General features: G+C 45.8%; 1 protein-coding gene across 3 annotated transcripts in view; it reads right to left on the minus strand.

Moving 5' to 3' along the window:
* Positions 1–18,551, minus strand: part of LOC132833633 (polyhomeotic-like protein 2) — a 470,309-nt gene that overhangs the window by 53,392 nt on the left and 398,366 nt on the right. For all 3 annotated transcript variants that reach the window (XM_060852049.1, XM_060852048.1, XM_060852047.1), the window contains exons 6-7: positions 15,396–15,548; positions 13,192–13,480 (exon numbers count right to left, since the gene is read on the minus strand). In XM_060852049.1, coding sequence (XP_060708032.1) covers positions 13,192–13,480; positions 15,396–15,548 — 442 coding nt within the window. The remainder of the gene's footprint in view (positions 1–13,191; positions 13,481–15,395; positions 15,549–18,551) is intronic.

Consider the following 18,551-nt stretch of genomic DNA (forward strand, 5'->3'; position numbering starts at 1 on the left):
ATGACAGATTACCTTCCCTGAAAAGGAAGGAACAGGGGGACACCTGCAGGTCAGGGGAGAAGGGGGAGGCCACGGGACTCGGGGGCAAGGGGGAGGGCGCAGGGGGGAGGGTGCGCGGGTCAGGGAGAGGAGACAGCGTGCGGGTTGGGTGGATGATCATGTATAGTTATGAGGGTGGGGGGAGAGATGGTGAATGGGTCATTGAGTGGGTTGGGGGGTGAAGAGATGGGGTGGGTACTGGTGGGAATGTGCAATGTGTGAAACCTCCACTGATACACTAACTTCAATATTTCCAATAACCAAATCTATTCCACAGTACTTTATACTCCCAGATGCTCCCCAAACATCTAGCACCAGCTCTTTAATGAGAGGCACAGATATTTGTGCCAACACACCCCCTCTCCACACACGAGGACTGCCCACAGCCAATGACACTAGTACAACAGCTGATGACACCATCGCTGACTCCTGTCTCTCAGTGTCAGTCTCATGTGTCACTGCATATCTCCAATATGCACTTGTATACTGAGTGAGAGCCAACAGGAACAGCACAGGCCATTCATGCTTCAAGTCTAATCCACCATTCAGAGAGATCAGGGCTGATGTAAGGCCTAACTCCACATCACTGCACTTGGCCCATTTCCCTTAGTACTTCGCTTCACACAAAATAAATCTCAGATTTAAATTTAACTGATCCAGTATTGATTTCTGGTTGTGGAAGAGAATTTCAAACCTCTCCTACTCTGTGTGTCTAAGTGTTTCCTAACATCTCCAGTGAACAGTCTGGTCTTAATTCTTAGACCATGCCCCCTAGCACTAGAATCCCCAATACCTACAGGAGTCTTGTTACACCGTGGTGACCTCCCAACTGGGTTCTAGATTAGAGGGGTGCTGGAAAAGCACAGCAGTTCAGGGAGCATCCGAGAAGCAGGAAAATTGTCGTTTCGGACAAAAGCCCATCATCAGGAATAGAACCCTCCCAACGGGGTGGATTGCAGTGTGGAACTAGACCCAATAACACAGAGTTGAGTCCCTATGAAAGAACAAAATTCAGCTCACACCATAGTTCATGAGAGCTTGGCTACATTCACCTAGTCTAAAATCTAAACAAAACCACTCGCAGCTCGTGACCTGAGATTTGTCTGCTATCACTCTGTACTGGATGTTCAGTCCTTTCCTGTATGGGTCAACAATTAATTAAATGCATCTCCACAAATCCCTCCAAAAGAACACAGGAGGCTGCTACATCAGCCCGCATCTACACACAACATCAATTTCATTGCAACAGACAGCTGCATTCCCACACAATACAGTTCAACAAACACAGATTCACTCAGCTCCACAAAATGGGCACAAGACTTAAAGGAATTGCTCATTAATCTTATCATTAATGATTAAAAACTGAGTAAAGGATGGGGGTGGGGGAGGGAGGAGGGAGGAATGGTTTCAAACAGTAACCAGAAAGCTAGCTTTACTGGTTCTGGAAGTTCATTCACTGCCTCAAGTCTTTTGTCAAATCTTGAAGGTGCCACATTATGAATCAGCAAAATTGTTTGTTTTCTCCTTTTAAAAAAAACAGCAAACATTTTAGAAACTTACCATCCCTACCATGTGTAGCTGAATAAGCAGTTCCTTTGTCAGACAGTCCGGCTGCAATACCGTCTCTCCTCATTATCCCCCGACTAGAATTAATTGCCTCTTTGCAGGGTTTTCTGCCAGATTAACCCTATTAACACCGGCCTCACATATTACCGATACCCTCTTGGTTTACAGGAACTTTTCCCAGGATTGAGAGCATGCCGTGTGAGCAACTGCAATATTTAACAGGCTCTTTGAAAGCTGACTGCCCTGGGGGACTGAACACTTCCTGGGACACTTCCTGTACCTGATGCTCAGAAATAGCCCATTATGTGCAGAACAGCCCCCACCCCCACTGTCACCATCCCCCAACACTCCACCACATCTCTCAGAGTGTGTGTGTGTGTGTGTAAGTCATTTACCTTATGCATTATTTACACAGAGATAACATTTTGAAACCTCTTCAAGCAGAAATCACTCATTGTTTGCAGCACCCTGTGGTTCCTAGCTCTGAGAACCACATCGCTCACTGTCTCTCTGGCAAATTACAAACCAGTGCAGGCAGCAGAGCAGACACAGTAGCTATCCAGTGGAGAGCATGGTGCTGGAAAAGCACAGTGGGTCAGGCAGCATCCAAGGAGCAAGAGAATTGACGTTTCAGGCAAAAGACCCTCATCAGGAATGAGGCTGGGAGCCAAGGGAGTGGTGAAATAAACACGGGCGGGGGGAGGGGGGGGGGGGTGAGGCTGGGGGAATGTATCTTTTGCCTCGGGGAAGAACGTCTCATCTTCTACCTCAGGAACCTCCAACCCCAGGGCATCAATGTGCATTTCCTCATTTCCCTTCTCCCCCACCTTATCTCACATCCAACCTTCCAGCTCAGCACCGCCCTCGTGACCTGTCCCACCTATCACTCTTCCTTCCCATCTATCCATTCCACCATCCCCTCTGACCTATCACCTTTATCCCCCACCTCCATCCACGAACTGCACACTCAGCTACCTTCACTCCCAGCCCCACCCCACCCCCTCCTATTTATCTCTCTACTCCCTCAGCTCCTCATTCCTGATGAAGGGCTTTTGCCTGCTCTCTTCCTGCTCTTCAGATGCTGTCTGACCTGCTGTGCTTTTCCAACACCATTCTCTCGACTCTAATCTCCAGCATTTGCAGTCCTCACTTTCTCAATGTAGCTATCCAAACAATTCCTGAAGCTCAGAAAACCTCTCTGTAATGTGGCCCCCACATCTCATCCTGCTGTCACCGTGAGACAATGAAGGAAAAACTTGGCTTTCCTCCTGTGCTTTTCACAACCTCAGGACATTCCAAACCACTTCTCAGCCAATGAGCTGCTGACCAATGAGCATGCGTAGTCACCGTTGAAAGGTAGGACAAAAAACTGCCTTGTGCACACAGGAAGCCCCCACACAAACAGGAAGCTGCGAATAACAAGAGCTGATAAAAAAAAAACAAAGAACTGCAGATGCCAGAAATGTGAAACAAAAACAGAAATTACTGGAGAAACTCAGCAGGTCTGGCAGCAACCGTAGTGAAGGAGAAACAGAGTTAACATCTTACTGACCCACCCCTGACAGTATGACACTCTGTAACTCAGTGGCTGTGCGTACCTCTTCTGTTCTCTCCCTGCCAAAGGCATGGTTATCCAAACAGCACAGCACTGCATTTCCTCCACCTCCCTCCCCACCCCCAACTCCCATGTCTTCTCAACAGGTTCAGTCGAGTGTTCAGGCACCTGCTGACCACGAGTCATTGATTCAGTTCAATGCGAAGGTTCACAGTTTGACAAAATAAAACTATTAAAGCACACTCCCCAGCACAATGTGCCCAATTGTCTCAGTCTTGCTGCTGGGATACTCTCACACAACACAACGCTAAATCAAACGCACCAGCTACAGCCTTGAAGGAGTCTGGCTTCAAACAGCTCTGGCCAACATTGACTCAGAGTAATGGAAACCAGCTCTTTGCACTTTCCAGTTAGGAATAAAATTGCTCTTGTGCATTGAACACAAGAGAAAATGCTGCCATTAGTTCGAAAGGATTGAGTTAAATAATAATCTTTTGTATCTTTAAGCAGCACCTCCCTCTCTTTCAAGGGATCATTCAGTAACCCAGGCTCCAGACCGCTAATCCCTCTTTACATATCCCTGAGACACACACTGTCTGCTGCACTGTTCATATAGCCCTGGATTAAAGCTAACACAGACTTTGGCCCAATCTGTCTGATGGAAAAGAAAAGATTGCCACTCTACTGGTCGCACTAATGGCTGTTCAATGCTGAACTTCCAGCAACTCATCTAACAAGGTCAGAGACTGGGGAGGTTCACCTTTGAAGGACACAATTAGAATCAGGGAGAGAATCAAGGCAGCCTCACACTATAATCCTCCAACCATCTGCAGCTCAGAAACAGATAATTTGCAGAGAGATTTACAAAGCTAACACTCAATGATCAAAGCATTAATTGGAAGCCAAATTATTTTTCATTCAGTAGTGCCATCTCAACTAGTAACTCAAAAAGCAGAACTTCACAACGTTCTCAGCTTTGGCTCAGAAGATTAAACCAGAGAGGGTCAACCTCATGGGAAGATTCTGCCCAGGTTCGGGGTCAATCAATCCTTTGCCTATTGTTCAACCGAGCTACAGAGGCACACGACTCCCAGGTTTGAACCGTGTTAAAGATGCTATATAAATGTAAAGTTGTTGTGACCACACTCTATATAAAGAATACTTCTTGTAAACTTCTGTTTAAATCTTGTTTTGATGCAGTTTCCATTAATCTAGCCTTTTATAACCTTGCCACTCTCCTCTGGGTCACTTCATAACCATCTTAGTTCTAATTAAATAAACCTTAAGCACCCTTTCATAACTATATCCCCTTCATCCTGACTAAATCAAAGGCTCCAATTTTTATTGATTTGTATCCTTTTCATAAGGTGCTGTCCGAACCCATTGCCAGTGCTCCAAATGGGACTGTGGAGCAGGCTTGTTGAATTTTTGAAATGAGTGGTTTGGGAAGGTAGTTCCGCATCTTCTCTGATGCGATGAACTCTCACTCAGCCAGAACAGCCCAGGCCTCCGGAATCAATTAAAAAGGAACACAAAGGGATGTGTCTCAGAATACGGACCTGCTCTCATCGGGTTGGACCTAGTGTTCAGAGGCCTCACTAGTAAAAGGAGCCCAATCGAACATCCCCCTTGGAGGTTGAAAATTACCAGAGGTTGACAATCCCCGGGATAGCTGCTAGACTCTTCCTTGAATTTCTGACGGCCCAGTATTTGCGTGGTGTCACATGGTCGATGCCGATACTATTACTGGGTCTGTGATGACCAGTTATCCAAACACTGGACACATCACAACCCAGGCGAAAGTGGGTACTGCAGATGCTGGAGATTAGCGTCAAGATTAGAGTGGTGCTGGAAAAGCACAGCAGTTCAGGCAGCATCCGAGAAGCAGGAAAATTGATGTTTCGGGCAAAAGCCCTTCATCACAACGCAGACCAAAGCTGATGCTTGTAATGCTTCCCGATTGGGTCATCACTTCCTCTCCTAAATCATGAACCAACATCTGGACCAACAAGTCTGTTTCTGTGCTGTAGAACTGTGGACTATGCAACATTTAAAAGGCACCTGGATGGATACATGAATAGGAAGGGTTTAAGAGGAGATCCAAGATGGCGGCGACTCAGCAAGTCTGAGTTTACAGTGCTCTTCCCAAAACCTGGGTAAAGTGAGTTACTCACCCCCCCCACACTTACCAAACCACCCAAAAAAAATTTCTAACCTTAATTAGCTGCTTACTATTATATTTAAGCAGTTTAATATTAAGTGGATAATGAGTAAACCAAAGGGATCCCGCAGCTCTCAGAAAACAAAGACCCCTCCCCCACCCTCCTCTCCTCCTCCGGCTGCAGCTGATGTAAAAACAGGCCTTGAAGAGATGATTGCCAGGCTGGAAACGACACTCGTCAATTTCATCGCAGAATCCAGACAGAGATGGAACGCATTCGAAGAAAAGCTACAAAAGCACAGCCAGGCTATTGAGGAATTACAGGGCCGAGTGAAGGGGGCGGAGCTAAAGGCCACAACCTCCGAGGCTGCAGCACAAACTGCTGCAGAACAGGTGCGAGCTCTGGAGCAGAGAGTCCGGGCCTTTGAAATCTACATGGATGACCTGGATAATAGAAATCGGAGAAAGAATATCCGTCTTCTGGGCCTCCCTGAACAAGAAGAGAAGGGACAGTTAGCAGTATTTCTGGAGCGATGGCTGCCCCAGCTTTTAAACCTGGGGGCTGAAACTGACCGGGTAAGGGTGGAGTGGGTCTACCGGGTCGCAGTACGCGGATCTGGCCCAAACCAGCGCCCACGCCCGGTCCTGTTCCGGCTGCAGAGTTATAGGGAGAGGCAGATACTCCTGGACGCCTCCAGAAAGCTTGAAAAGGATCCTAAAGCCATGATCCATGAAGGATCCAAGATTATGTTATTTCAGGACTTCTCCCCAGCTTTGGCACGAAGGAGGAAGGCGTTTGATGAGGTGAAGAAATGTCTAAGGAACTTAAATATTCAATACACCTTACACTACCCAGCGACGTTATGCTTTACCCACGAAGGATCCGAGTATAATTTTAGATCACCAGAAGAGGCTAAGGAACTTTTAGACTCGTTTAAATAAATCGTAAGAGACAATTTATGTTGGCTTGCCTCTTCCACACTCCGTGGGGAGAAATGGATACTTTACTCTACTTTACTTTTGTTTCTGGGAGCGGGGTTGTCTTCCCTTGCTATTTTATGTTATTATACTTAACTGTAATTTGTTGGAGTTGTAATTTTATAGTTATGTGTGTTTGTACGTGGCATTGATGCTATCAGATATACTCAGGTCTGGGTGGGGAGGGGTGGGGGTGGGGCGCTCACTGTTAACTCTAGCTCGGTATTATATCTAAATCCTATTAAGGAGCGCCCGGGTCAAGGGTGGGACACTGTTTGGGAGAGGATATGGTGGACCTTTAGAAAGGAAGTAAGGCCCCCTGAGAACAAGGGGGAGGATCTCCATTCAAACATGTTTTTTTTTGTTCTTATTGTTTGGAAATAGTTTCCTTTTTATTATACTGTTATGAGTGTATTAGAGAACATTTTCTCTTGTTTGAAGGATGTAAGTGACTCAACTATACACTCTGGATAATTGTGGATTAGATTAGTAGTTAACTGAGTTTCATTGTTTTTCTTTCTTCTTTAGTATCATTCCTTTGAATTTTGATGATTATATATTTAAGATCTATTTTTATATTAATGTTTGTGCTTGAAAGTTCTGTTTATTTTTGTAAATCTGTCAAAATATTAAATTTCTAATAAAAATATCTTTTAAAAAAAAAGGAAGGGTTTAAGAGGCACATGGCCCCAATGCTGGCAAACAGGACGAGGTCACATTCGGATATCATCAGCACGGACGGATTGGACTGGAAGGCCAGTTTCCATGCTATAGGACTATGACTGTGGGCGGCACGGTGGCACAGTGGTTAGCACTGCTGCCTCACAGCGCCAGAGACCAGGGTTCAATTCCCGCCTCAGGCAACTGTCTGTGTGGAGTTTGCACATTCTCCCGGTGTCTGCGTGGGTTTCCTCCGGGTGCTCCGGTTTCCTCCCACAGTCCAAAGATGTGCGGGCCAGGTGAATTGGCCATGCTAAATTGCCCGTAGTGTGAGGTAAGTGTAGGGGTATGGGTGGGTTGCGCTTCGGTGGGTTGGTGTGGACTTGTTGGGCCGAAGGTCCTGTTTCCGCACTGTAGGTAATCTAATCTACTTAACATAGTCCTAACACAATGACAGGCAGTACCTGTTGCACAGGATCAGGAAATGAAGGGAGTTTGGTAAGGGTTACTTATTCTAAAGACAAAGGAAAGGCAACTCATAGGGAGACATCGTTCTGTGTCCAAATAAACCTGTCAACCTGTCAGACTATAACCTGGTGTTGTGTGATTTTGACTCTGTCCACCCCAGTCCAACAGCAGCATCTCCACAGAAACTGGAAACAGGAACAAGGATGAGGTGCTTGGACAGGCTTCATTTTCACTGGTTCTGACAGGGAAGTGGTCTCCCAGCTTGGAGCCGCTTAACTGGAGAAAATGTGTGTGCGCGCGCGTGTGTGTGTGTGTGTGTGTGTGTGTGTGTGGGGGGGGGAGAGAAGAGAGAGGGTTCTTAAGGGGCTCTCAGATTATAGCAGTGTGTTGCTGTCAACTTGCTGAAAATTTGCAGTAATCCATACCAGCGAACATCTTAAATGTCATTCATCCACTTTTCCCAGCACGCGCAGGGTTAAACAGGGATAAAGGTAAAGTCTGGCCAATTGTGTCAAGCCTGCTGTTGGATTCCGGGTTCTGGAGGCTGCCGCTGACCTGATTTAACAGGGAGTCAGGACGTTGCTGCCTGTTGGTTTTGTGGTTTCGGCTGCCTGTACCTTCACAAAGGTCCACTCTCCGGGAATAAAGCAACAAGCTACTGCCTCACATCAGTCTGCCACACACTGAACACACCATTCCCCAGCGTACCAAACACTCCAGTTAGCAAACAAAGACACTCAGGCTCATTTCTAAGCACAAATATTACCTTTGCACATATGGCAAGTTTAAAAAAACCTTATCCCAGGAACTGAGATATTTCAGGCAAGTCAGCGTCAGATACTCTGGACTTGTAGTACGTCAATAAATACACAAGTCCTTCTAGTACATGACACATGAGGTAGGCAGCGGTGTAGTTAATGTCACTGCACATGCAAACCAGTCACAGGACTCCAATCGTTAAGCATTTCTCACTCCACAGACCCTGCCTAACCTGCTGAGTTTCTCCGGCATTTTCTGTTTGTTTGTTTCAGATCTCCAGCACCCACAAATTTTCAATTATTAACCCATTGTTATTAATGTTCCAGAGATTTCAGTTCAACTCCCATCATGGGAGATGTTGAAACTGGAATTCAATAAAAATCTGGCAACAACCGTCAATTGGTGCACATGTCCATCTGGTTCATCAAGGTCCTACAGGGAAGGAAACTGCCATCTTTACTTGGTCTGACCTACGTGCGACTCCAGACCCACAGCAATGTGTTTGACTTTTAACTGCCCTCTGGGTAATTAGGGATGGGTAATAAATGCTGGCCTAGCCTATGGTTCTTTTCTTCAGTGACACCCACATCCTGTGAACCAACTTTAAAAAACCCTCTAATTTCTTAGTCTGAAGGCCATTTGACTTCCACAGACCAGGTCAATCCTTCATTACTGATTCCTGCTGAAGGGCTCCTGCCCTAAACATCGATGTTTCCTGCTCCTCGGATGCTGCCTGACCTACTGTGCTTTTCCAGCACCACTCTGATCTCAGCCCTCCGCTACAGCCTGGTGGGGCTGCTGCACTGTTGGAGCTGCTCTCTTTTCGAGAGAGGCTTTAAATCAAACCAAATTGTCCTTTGTAAAACAGACAAAGAAGATGGTCGCACAATATCTCAAAGGGTGAGGGAGCTCTCCACTCCACTTTCCCTCAAATTAACATCATATCAATATGTAGATGAGGTACTACAGTTTGGAAAGAAATGCAAAGAGTTCATATATAAAACTTGGATAAGACTCTAAATGACACTGAAAGGACAAAGAAATCAGAAGGTACAAATACACAAACATCACTCAGTTGATGAGGCCATAACAAAAGCGAACCAAGCAGGAGTCAATATTTCGAGATTATTTCATAACAAGTAGGCAGAGGGGGAAAAGCAAGCAAGCTGTTATGTTTGCTATCGAAGTGTGGCTGAACCACAGTGCAGGTACTGTATATAGTTCTTTGACATTTACATCAGAGATGGACAGGTTGGTAAAGAAGGCATTTAGAATGTTTGTCTTCACTGCTCAGTCCTTTGAGATGTTGAGGTTGTACAGGACCTTGGTGAGGCCTCTTCTGGAGAGTTGTGTTCTGTTCTGGTCACCCTGCTAGAGGAAGGATATTATTAAATTGAGAGGATTTAGAAAAGATTTATCAGGATGTTTCCAGAAATGGAGAATTTGAGTTATTGAGGTGTGTCTCTTGATTATACTTTAAAACATAGGTATATGTCAGCCTGGAACTGTGCTTTTAAAGCAGTAAGACTGCTATTTCCTGCGTCTGTAATTTGTTAAGCTGCAAAGATGGCCTTCAGTACAGTGATATGCTTTTCCTGTCGGAGATTAGAGACAGTTTCCTTCTTTCTGATAATTATGTCTGCAGGATGGGTATTTGGTTGTGAATCCTATCAGGTCACACGGACTAGTTGCAGTGGCAGTTCGAGGCAATGAGGAACTTACAGGAGCTAGACAGTGTGATGGATGGTAATTGCAGGAAGGGAGGTAGACCCCAGATACAGTCAGGTGGATGGGTTACTTCCAGAAAAGGTTGGGGGTGGGGGGATGGGGGGGAAAAAGAGAAAGCCAGCTGTGCAGGAATCTCCTGTAGCTATCCCCATCTCAAACAGACACACAGTTTTGGAAAATAAGGGGTGGTGGACTCTCAGGGGAATGTAGCACTGACAGCCAGGTTTTTGGTACTGAGACTGGCTCTAATGTAATGAGGGGCACGCCAGATTCCAAGCGATCAATTGTAATAAGGGACTGTCTAGTCAGAAGCACAGACAGATGTTTCTGCAGCTGGCAGTGAGACCTCAGAATGCTGTGTTGTCTCCCTGCAGCCAGGATCAGGGATATCTCAGAGGGTGCAGAATTTTCTCAAACAGGAGAGAGCGATCAGCAAGAGGTTGTTGTATGCATTGGAACTAATGACAGAGGAAGAGGTAAGGATGAGAGTTTGAAAGGAGAATACAGGAAGTTAGGCAGGAATTTTTTTAAAAAGCTAGAGAGGGTAGGAATAGGAGGATAGAGCAGATGAACGTGTGGCTGAGGAGCTGCTGCATGGGAGAAGGATCATCGTTTTTTGGATCATTGAAATCTGGGGTAGAAGTGAGCTGTGCACAATGATCTAATTGGCTGCTGGCTCATAATTTAAAAATTCTTATCCTTCTTTTCAGGTCCCTTCAAGGCCTGCCTTGCCCCTACTGATGCCTCACCCCTGCGATGGAACTTTCTCCAGCCTAGATTATACTTGTGTCTCTCCAATCCTGGCCTCAAGCTGAATCCTGAATCCCAATCACTTCACCACGAATGGCTATGAGCTCTGACTTCACTTTCAAATCTTTCTTCCCTCTTGTTTATAAACCATAAAAGTTCACATCAATTGAGTTTTTGACAATCTGCCCTAATATCATCATATGTGAGTGTGTCAATTTTCAACAGCACCTAAAAAAAGAAAGGAGGAATTAAGGTGTTTTGTCTCACACTCGTAAGAACAAGGAACAGATGTGAGAAAAGAGGCACCATTTTATACAGAATGGGAAACGGGTGCTGATTGGCCAGGCCATCATTGGAGTGGAGATGGAGCAAGAACAGTTAATTGGCAATCTTCATTCTCCGAGCAGGCAGGTCATAGAGATGTACAGCATGGAAACAGACCCTTCAGTCCAACACATCCATGCAGACCAGATATCCTAACCTAATCTAGTCCAATTTTCCAGCACTTGGCCCATATTCCTCTAACCCCTTCCTATTCAAATACCCATCCAGATGCCTTTTAAATGTTATAATTGTACTGGCCTCCATCACATCCTCTGGCAGCTCATTCCACACACGCACCACCCTCTGTGTGACAACATTGCCCCTTAGATCTCTTTTATATCTTTCCCCTCTCACCCTAAACCTATGCCCTCTAGTTCTGGACTCCCCCACCCCAGGGTAAAGACTTTGTCTATTTATCCTATCTATGCCTCTCATAATTTTAAAAGCTTCTATAAAGGTCACCAGCCTCCGACACTCCAGGGAAAACAGCCCAGCCTGTTCAGCCTCTCCCTGTAGCTCAAATCCTCCAACCCTGGCAACATCCTTGTAAATCTTTTCTGAACCCTTTCAAGTTTCACAACGTCCATCCAATAGGAAGGAGACAAAATTGTACACAATATTCTAAAAGTGGTCTAATCAATGTCCTGTACAGCCACAACATAACCTCCCAACTCCTGTACTCAATGCTCTGACCAATAAAGGAAAGCATACCAAACATCATCTTCACTATCCTATCTGTGACTCTACTTCAAACAACTATGAACCTGCACTCCAAGGTCTCTTTGTTCAGCAACACTCCCTAGGACCTTAGCATTAAGTGTATAAGTCCAGCTCTAATTTGCTTTTCCAAAATGCAGCACCTCGCATTTATCTAAATTAAACTCCATCTGCCACTCCTCAATCCATTGGCCCATCTGATCAAGATCCTGTTGTAATCTGAGGTAACCCTCTTCGCTGTCCACTAAGACCTCCAATTCTGGTGTCATCGGCAAACATACTAACTGTACCTCTCATGCTCACATTCAAATAATTTTATATAAAATGATAAAAACAGTTGACCCAGCATCGATCCTGTGGCATTCCACTGGTTACAAACCTCCAGTCTGAAAAGCAACCCTCCACCACCACCTTCTGTCTTCTATCTTCAAGCCAATTCTGTTTCCAAATGGATAGTTCTCCCTGCATTCCATGAGATCTAACCTTGCTCATCAGTCTCCCATGGGGAATATTGTCGAACACCTTACTGAAGTCCATATAGATCACGATTAGAGTGGTGCTGGATGAAAGGCTTTTTCCCAAAACGTCGATTTTCCTGCTCCTCGGATGCTGCCTGACCTGCTGTGCTTTTCCAGCACCACTCTAATCTTGACTCTGATCTCCAGCATCTGCAGTCCTCACTTTCACCTCCATATAGATCATATCCACTGCTCTGCCCTCATCAATCGTCTTTATTACTTCTTTAAAAAACTCAAGTTTGTGAGACATGATTTCCCACGCACAAAGCCATGCTGACTATCCCTGATCAGTCATTACCTTTCCTAATAAACGTAAATCCTAACCCTCAGGATTCCCTCCAACAACTTGCCCACCACCAACATCAGGCTCACTGGTCTATAGTTCCCTGGCTTGTCCTCACTGCCCTTCTTAAACAGAGGCACCATGTTAGCCAACCTCCAGTCTTCCAGCACCTCACCTGTGACTATCGATGATACAAATATCTCAGCAAGGGGCCCAGCAATCACTTCCCTAACTTCCCACAGTTCAAGGGCACACTTGTATGGAGGATTCTGATTGGTCAGGATATTGCCATGAGGATGCAGCATAAACTAATTGTCTCTACATTCCCTTTATCTTTGCTCTGTCTGAGAATGAAGATGTCAGAATTGGTCTGAGAATTAAGATTGGTTGTTTAAGAATGAAGATTGACAGTTAACCGTTCTCCATGCTAATGATGGCCGAACCAATCTTTTCCTCATGCTGCACAAAATCTCTCTCGCCCGACCCCCATCCCCCCCAAGTCCACTTGCCACCTCCTGGCTCTGTTCAGTATAAAACCGAGAAGCTTCAACTTCTGGTCTACTTTCAGTGATACTCAAAAGTCATTTTTGTTTGATCATCACTCTGGTGAAGCAGCCTGGGATGTTTGAGTGCACCAAAGGCTATCTAAATGCAGAGTGTTGTTGTTTGAAGGCAATAACCTCACCTGTGGTAATGAGGGCGTGTGTGGTCACAGGGGTTGCTGTGGGGGTCACACTGACCGCTCTGGTGTCAGTGTTGGAAGAGTTGACTATATCACTCTTCTTTCCACTGTCTGCCATGGTTTCACACTGGCCTCCTTTGGTAGCCGCCACAGGAGCTGGTCCTGAAGTTTTCGCCTGGGAGGTAGTTGAAACTTGCTGAACGGAGGGGGTAGCTTTCAGAGTGACGCTTTGAAGTTGTGGCTGGACTGTTGCTGCTGTATTCTGTTGACTTCTTATTGCTAAATTTTGCACCTGCAAGAAGGATGATCCACTTGAGAGTGAGACTGTTTTAGGCAGAACATGGTCAGCAAAATTTCACAGAAACCAAACTAAAACTTTACAATTAATCCCCCACTTGGAAAATGAAAGGTTTGATTTTAAATGCAAGGGAATGCTGAGTAAATCTGCAGCTGTCACCACCATTGCAGTAATAACCACAAGGTCTCGCCAATTCGAGGGGATTGAGCTGAGAGATTGAGATTGCACCTCCCATGTTGGGTCGGAGTTTTACAACTGGCTGTGAACCCCACGATGGGATCTGACAGGAGTTGCACAAAACATTGATTTTTTTTTGTTTTGTGAGATGGTTTTGAGATTATGACAGCTATATTATCACCAGCTACTGGACACAGAGACTGGACAGTCTAGGGAGTTCTGGGGAAAGGGTGATCTCCACAGATGCTGCCAGACCTGCTGAGTTTTTCCAGCAATCTGTGTTTTTGGACAAAATAGGGTTGCTTTTATTAAAGCAAAGGAGACAAAAGGGGCACATCATTGACAGATTTAAAATAATGATGAGCATTGATTGGGTAGACAGGAAGGAACCTCTCCCCTTGATGGGTTGGGGGATGGGGTGAAATGAATAACCAGGGGGCATAGATTTAAGGGAAAGGGCAGGAATAACCTTTTATCCCGAGGGTGGTGGGAATCTGGAACTCTCTGTCTGTAAGGGTGAAGGAGGCAGAAACCCTCATAACATTTAAATATTTAACTGTGCACTCATATCCAAGGTTTTGGGCCATATGGTGAATAATGGGATTTGAACAGTGAGGTGGTGCAGACCTGATGGGCTGAAGGGTGTTATTCTGTGTTGGAGACCTCTGCAACTGACCAGACTCAGGAAAGAGATAGGGTCAGGAGGGACAGGAGGTAACCAACTTGGTTTTGTCAAAGACCAGAGCTTTACCATCACATTTCCCAGTGCAGGCCCAGGATGAAGTCTCTCTGACCTCAGACACATTTGTATTCCTGCTCCCAGAGATTAAACAAGGCTCTGAGCACACACTGCCTCTGACCAGCTGCAGGAACCCTGTTATGTTCAGAGGGTGTGACCCCAGAAAGGCCATTGAACGCTGTGTAACCCTGGATTTGCCATCATGGAACATGAAACTAGTGAGCTGGGAGGCTGCCTAGTTATATCCTGGCTGTTAAGGGCATTCCCCTGATAGCTCACCATTTCTTGACTCTCATTCTCCCTTACAGACAATCCTCAACATTTACTTGTTTGTCCAAGCTTTTCCCCAGCGGGTGGTTGGTTTCACAACGTCAGAGTCAGGAACGGGATTGAGAGCAGCTGACAGTCTCATTCCAACAGCTCACAGGTCATAGCCGCTCCACAGTGAACAGTTGAGGTCAAGTGAAGTCACTTTTAAACCACACATTCAAAGGATTTAATATGAGACCTGATCGCACTGAAGGAACTCTGACCGAGGAATCCCAATGGACAGGTTTAAGCAACTGAGTGTGATATTGTCCAGATTTTGATCCAATATCTCTGTTCTTCTTCAAGCTAGGGATCATGACACCTTCACCACCCATTCAAAGGGATGACAGGGCCTCCGTTTTAATGGCCCATTTGACATGACCCTAGGGTCAGCTTGGGAACGTATCCTCAAGTATAACCTCCTTTCCTGAGGGGCGAAAGGATGCCTCAGTGAGGCGGGGCCACAGCCAAACTATAACACAGTGACTTGAGGGGACAGGCGCCACCTACATCGCATTCCACAACCTTCAGTTACCCAATGGGAGAGAAAGTCAAGTTCATCACACATCCAACAGGTTAAACTGCAAAAGTTCGAGGCAGACTTTCTGCCAGTAACTCTCCTTAAAAACACTTAGCTGGCGAATTCAGATTTCAAAGTACCGAGCGAGAGTTTGACAAACTGACCTGTGGAGCAGCGGATTGTTGGTTCGCTGGAGAGATGGTGACCTCAGGCTGGACAGCAGCGACTGTGGCAGTGGGTGTGAAAATGAGCTGGGGGGACAAAGGAACAGCACGTCCTAGGGTCCTAGCTACTTGCACAAGGTTACTTTGCTGTGCCTGAAAATTACATGAAATGTGTTGCCTTTTACCTTACCAAAAGGTGCCTTGGGCAGAAAAGAACAGAGTTCGTCAGATGCTAATACATAGTCTTAACTGGAAACAACAAACCACACAGCGAACTGAACTGGAGGGGAGGTGGATGCTCCCTGAAGTGAAGAAACATTACTTGTTCCTGAAAGATGAATTCATATTCACCGGCTGCCTGGTTTATTTTAAATGTTTCGGTGTTCAGTGAGGCAGCTTCACAATGCACCCCATTCTGAGTACCAGCAGCTGGGCCTCACCCAGGCTCTGGCCAACTGCTTAACTCTGGGGTACATCTCTGTTGTGCCTGACCAGGAACAGTGTCTGTTTGTGTCTGGATGGGTGTGTGTGTGTATTTAGGGTCTGAGACTGGGTGGGTGTGGCTGGATGGGTGTGTGTATTTAGGGTCTGAGACTGGGTGGGTACGCACACGTGTCTGTTTGTGTCTGGATGGGTGTGTGTGTATTTAGGGTCTGAGACTGGATGGGTACGCACACATGGGTATTTGTGTCTGGATGGGGGTGTGTTTGTGTATTTAGGGTCTGAGACTGGGTTGGTACGCACACGTGGGGGTGTGTGTGTGTGTGTGTGTGTGTGTGTGTGTGTGTGTGTGTGTGTGTGTGTGTGTGTGTGTGTGTGTGTATTTAGGGTCTGAGACTGGGTGGGTACGCGCACGTGGGTGTTTATGTCTTGTGGGGGGTTGGGGGAGGGGGGGGGTATGTGTCTGGAAATGTGTATGTGCTAGAGCATGTGCACGCATGCAGGGAGGGGTGGTCCATCTGTCTGGAGGGGATGGGGAGGGGGGTGGTGAGGTGCGTACACCTCCTGTAATTTAAACAGATGCAAAGTGAATTGGAAATAAAAACTGTTTTGTTTTCCCACCTCCAGTAATGTACATTTGCTGTTGAACATTGGGGGAAAAAAAACAAACTAGCAGGAACCAAAGTAAGAGCATGGAAGATACCAGGATTAATCTTTTAGAGAGGTTTCATCCACCTCCCTCAGTGCAAACTATAAAAAGCAACACAAAACACAGATATCTATCGGAATGACATGATCAGATGGGTGGCTGGAGCAGACAGAGCAAGATTCCAGTAACAGATTAGAGCAGCGATGACAGGGGGATTGAATGCTGCCAGGGATGGCACTGCCACTTGATCCTTTATATCCCACTGATTCTGGCTGGTAGCCGAGGAAGCACAGATGGTACAAAACATCACCAGTTTGAAACAAAACCACCCAGATATTTATAGGCAATTGTAATCTTCAATTGGTGTGGGTCTGGTTAGTTTTTTGTGTAAATGTTTAGATTCGAGCTCGAGGTGATGTCGCAGGATGATGAACATGTAGTTATCATTAAACAGCAGCAGGAACCCTGCCTTCTCCCCTTTAACAATTTCATGGTCATTTTCACAGGTTCTCTCAGAAGGAGTGACTGATGTTGTTCTGAGGGGTCCTTTCTCTCTGGGATGTAGTTCACTCCATCACTGCTGTGTCTGAACCAGAGATGGATTTTCGATTCTATACCCAAGGCCATCATACAGAGAGTCTAATTTCACCTTTGGAGCATGTCTCGGCCCTATTCTGGCCTCAGCTTGTTTGTTGCCAAAACCCTCACCTACTCCTGTTTTGTATCATTTCCAGATACTCCTCAGAAATTACACTCTTGAACTTCAGGCCATCTAAAAGTCTCCTAAGTTGCAACTAATCCCTCTATTCATCCCGGGATGCAGCTATCCCTGGCAAGGCTGGAATTTGTTGTCTACCCTTAATTGCCCTTGAATAGAGTGGCTTGCTGAACCATTTCAGAGGGCAATTATCAATAAACACCATTGCTGTGGGTCTGGAGTCCCGTGGAGGCCAGCATAGGGAAAGCCAGCAGATTTCCCTCCCTAAAAAAGGACATTGGTGAACCAGATACAGGGCAGAAGTGGGACAACATGAGCATCCATCCCCAAATTATCCCTCATCTACACTGAGGGGGGTGGGGGAGAGTGAGAGAGGGACTCATGTACTAGGGGTGGGGCAGACATGCCCAGAGACAGTGACACAAACACACAGAGCAAGAGATTGCACCCATAGGTGTTAGTGAGTTTTGAGAAGACTTGTAAGCTCAGGTTGTGGGTCTGGATGTAGGTTTGCTCATTGAGCTGGAAGGTTCATATTCAGATGTTTCTTCACCATATTACATAACATCTTCAGTGAGCCTCGTGACAAAGCACTGCTGATGATTTCTGCTTTCTATTTATATGTTTGGGTTTCTTTGGGTTGGTGATGTCATTTCCTGTTCTTTTTCTCAGAGGGTGGTAAATCGGGTCCAAGTCAATGTGTTTGTTGGTAGAGTTCTGGTTGGAATGCCATGCTTCTACGAGTTCTCATGCATGTCTCTGTTTGGCTTGTCCTAGGATGGATGTGTTGTCCCAGTCAAAGTGGTGTCCTCCCTTATCCCAACCCAAAAAAAACTCAAACATATAAATAGAAAGCAGGAATCATCAGCAATGCTTCATCTGGAGGCTCATTGAAGATGTTCCCTTGTATGGTGACGAAATGTCTGAACATGAACCTTCCAGCTCAGCGAGCAAACCTACATCCACAGAGAAATACTCAACGATAGTTGTCACAGTCCCCAGAGACTAGCTTTCAATTCCAGATGGGTTAATTGAATTTAAATTCTATGGCTGGGGTTTCTGGATTGGCAAAAATCCAGTGTCCCTCTCACCATGTCACTGTCCCACAGTATCTGTCCTTGTGCTCAATGGCCTACACCCAACTAAGCCCTGACTCAATTTTAAAATTTTCATCCTTGCTTTCAAATCCCACCATGGCTTCACTCTTCCTGATCTCTGGAACCCGCTCAACAACATCTGAAAAGAAACTGGCACTCATCACAATGACACTCGCCTGGGCATTTCATGACATGGAAAGTGTTACAATACCGTTGTCACTGTACAAAGTTAAAAATCACACAACACCAGG

This window comes from Hemiscyllium ocellatum, chromosome 37 (genome assembly GCF_020745735.1).
Source record: "Hemiscyllium ocellatum isolate sHemOce1 chromosome 37, sHemOce1.pat.X.cur, whole genome shotgun sequence".
Classification (NCBI taxonomy): Eukaryota; Metazoa; Chordata; class Chondrichthyes; order Orectolobiformes; family Hemiscylliidae; genus Hemiscyllium; species Hemiscyllium ocellatum.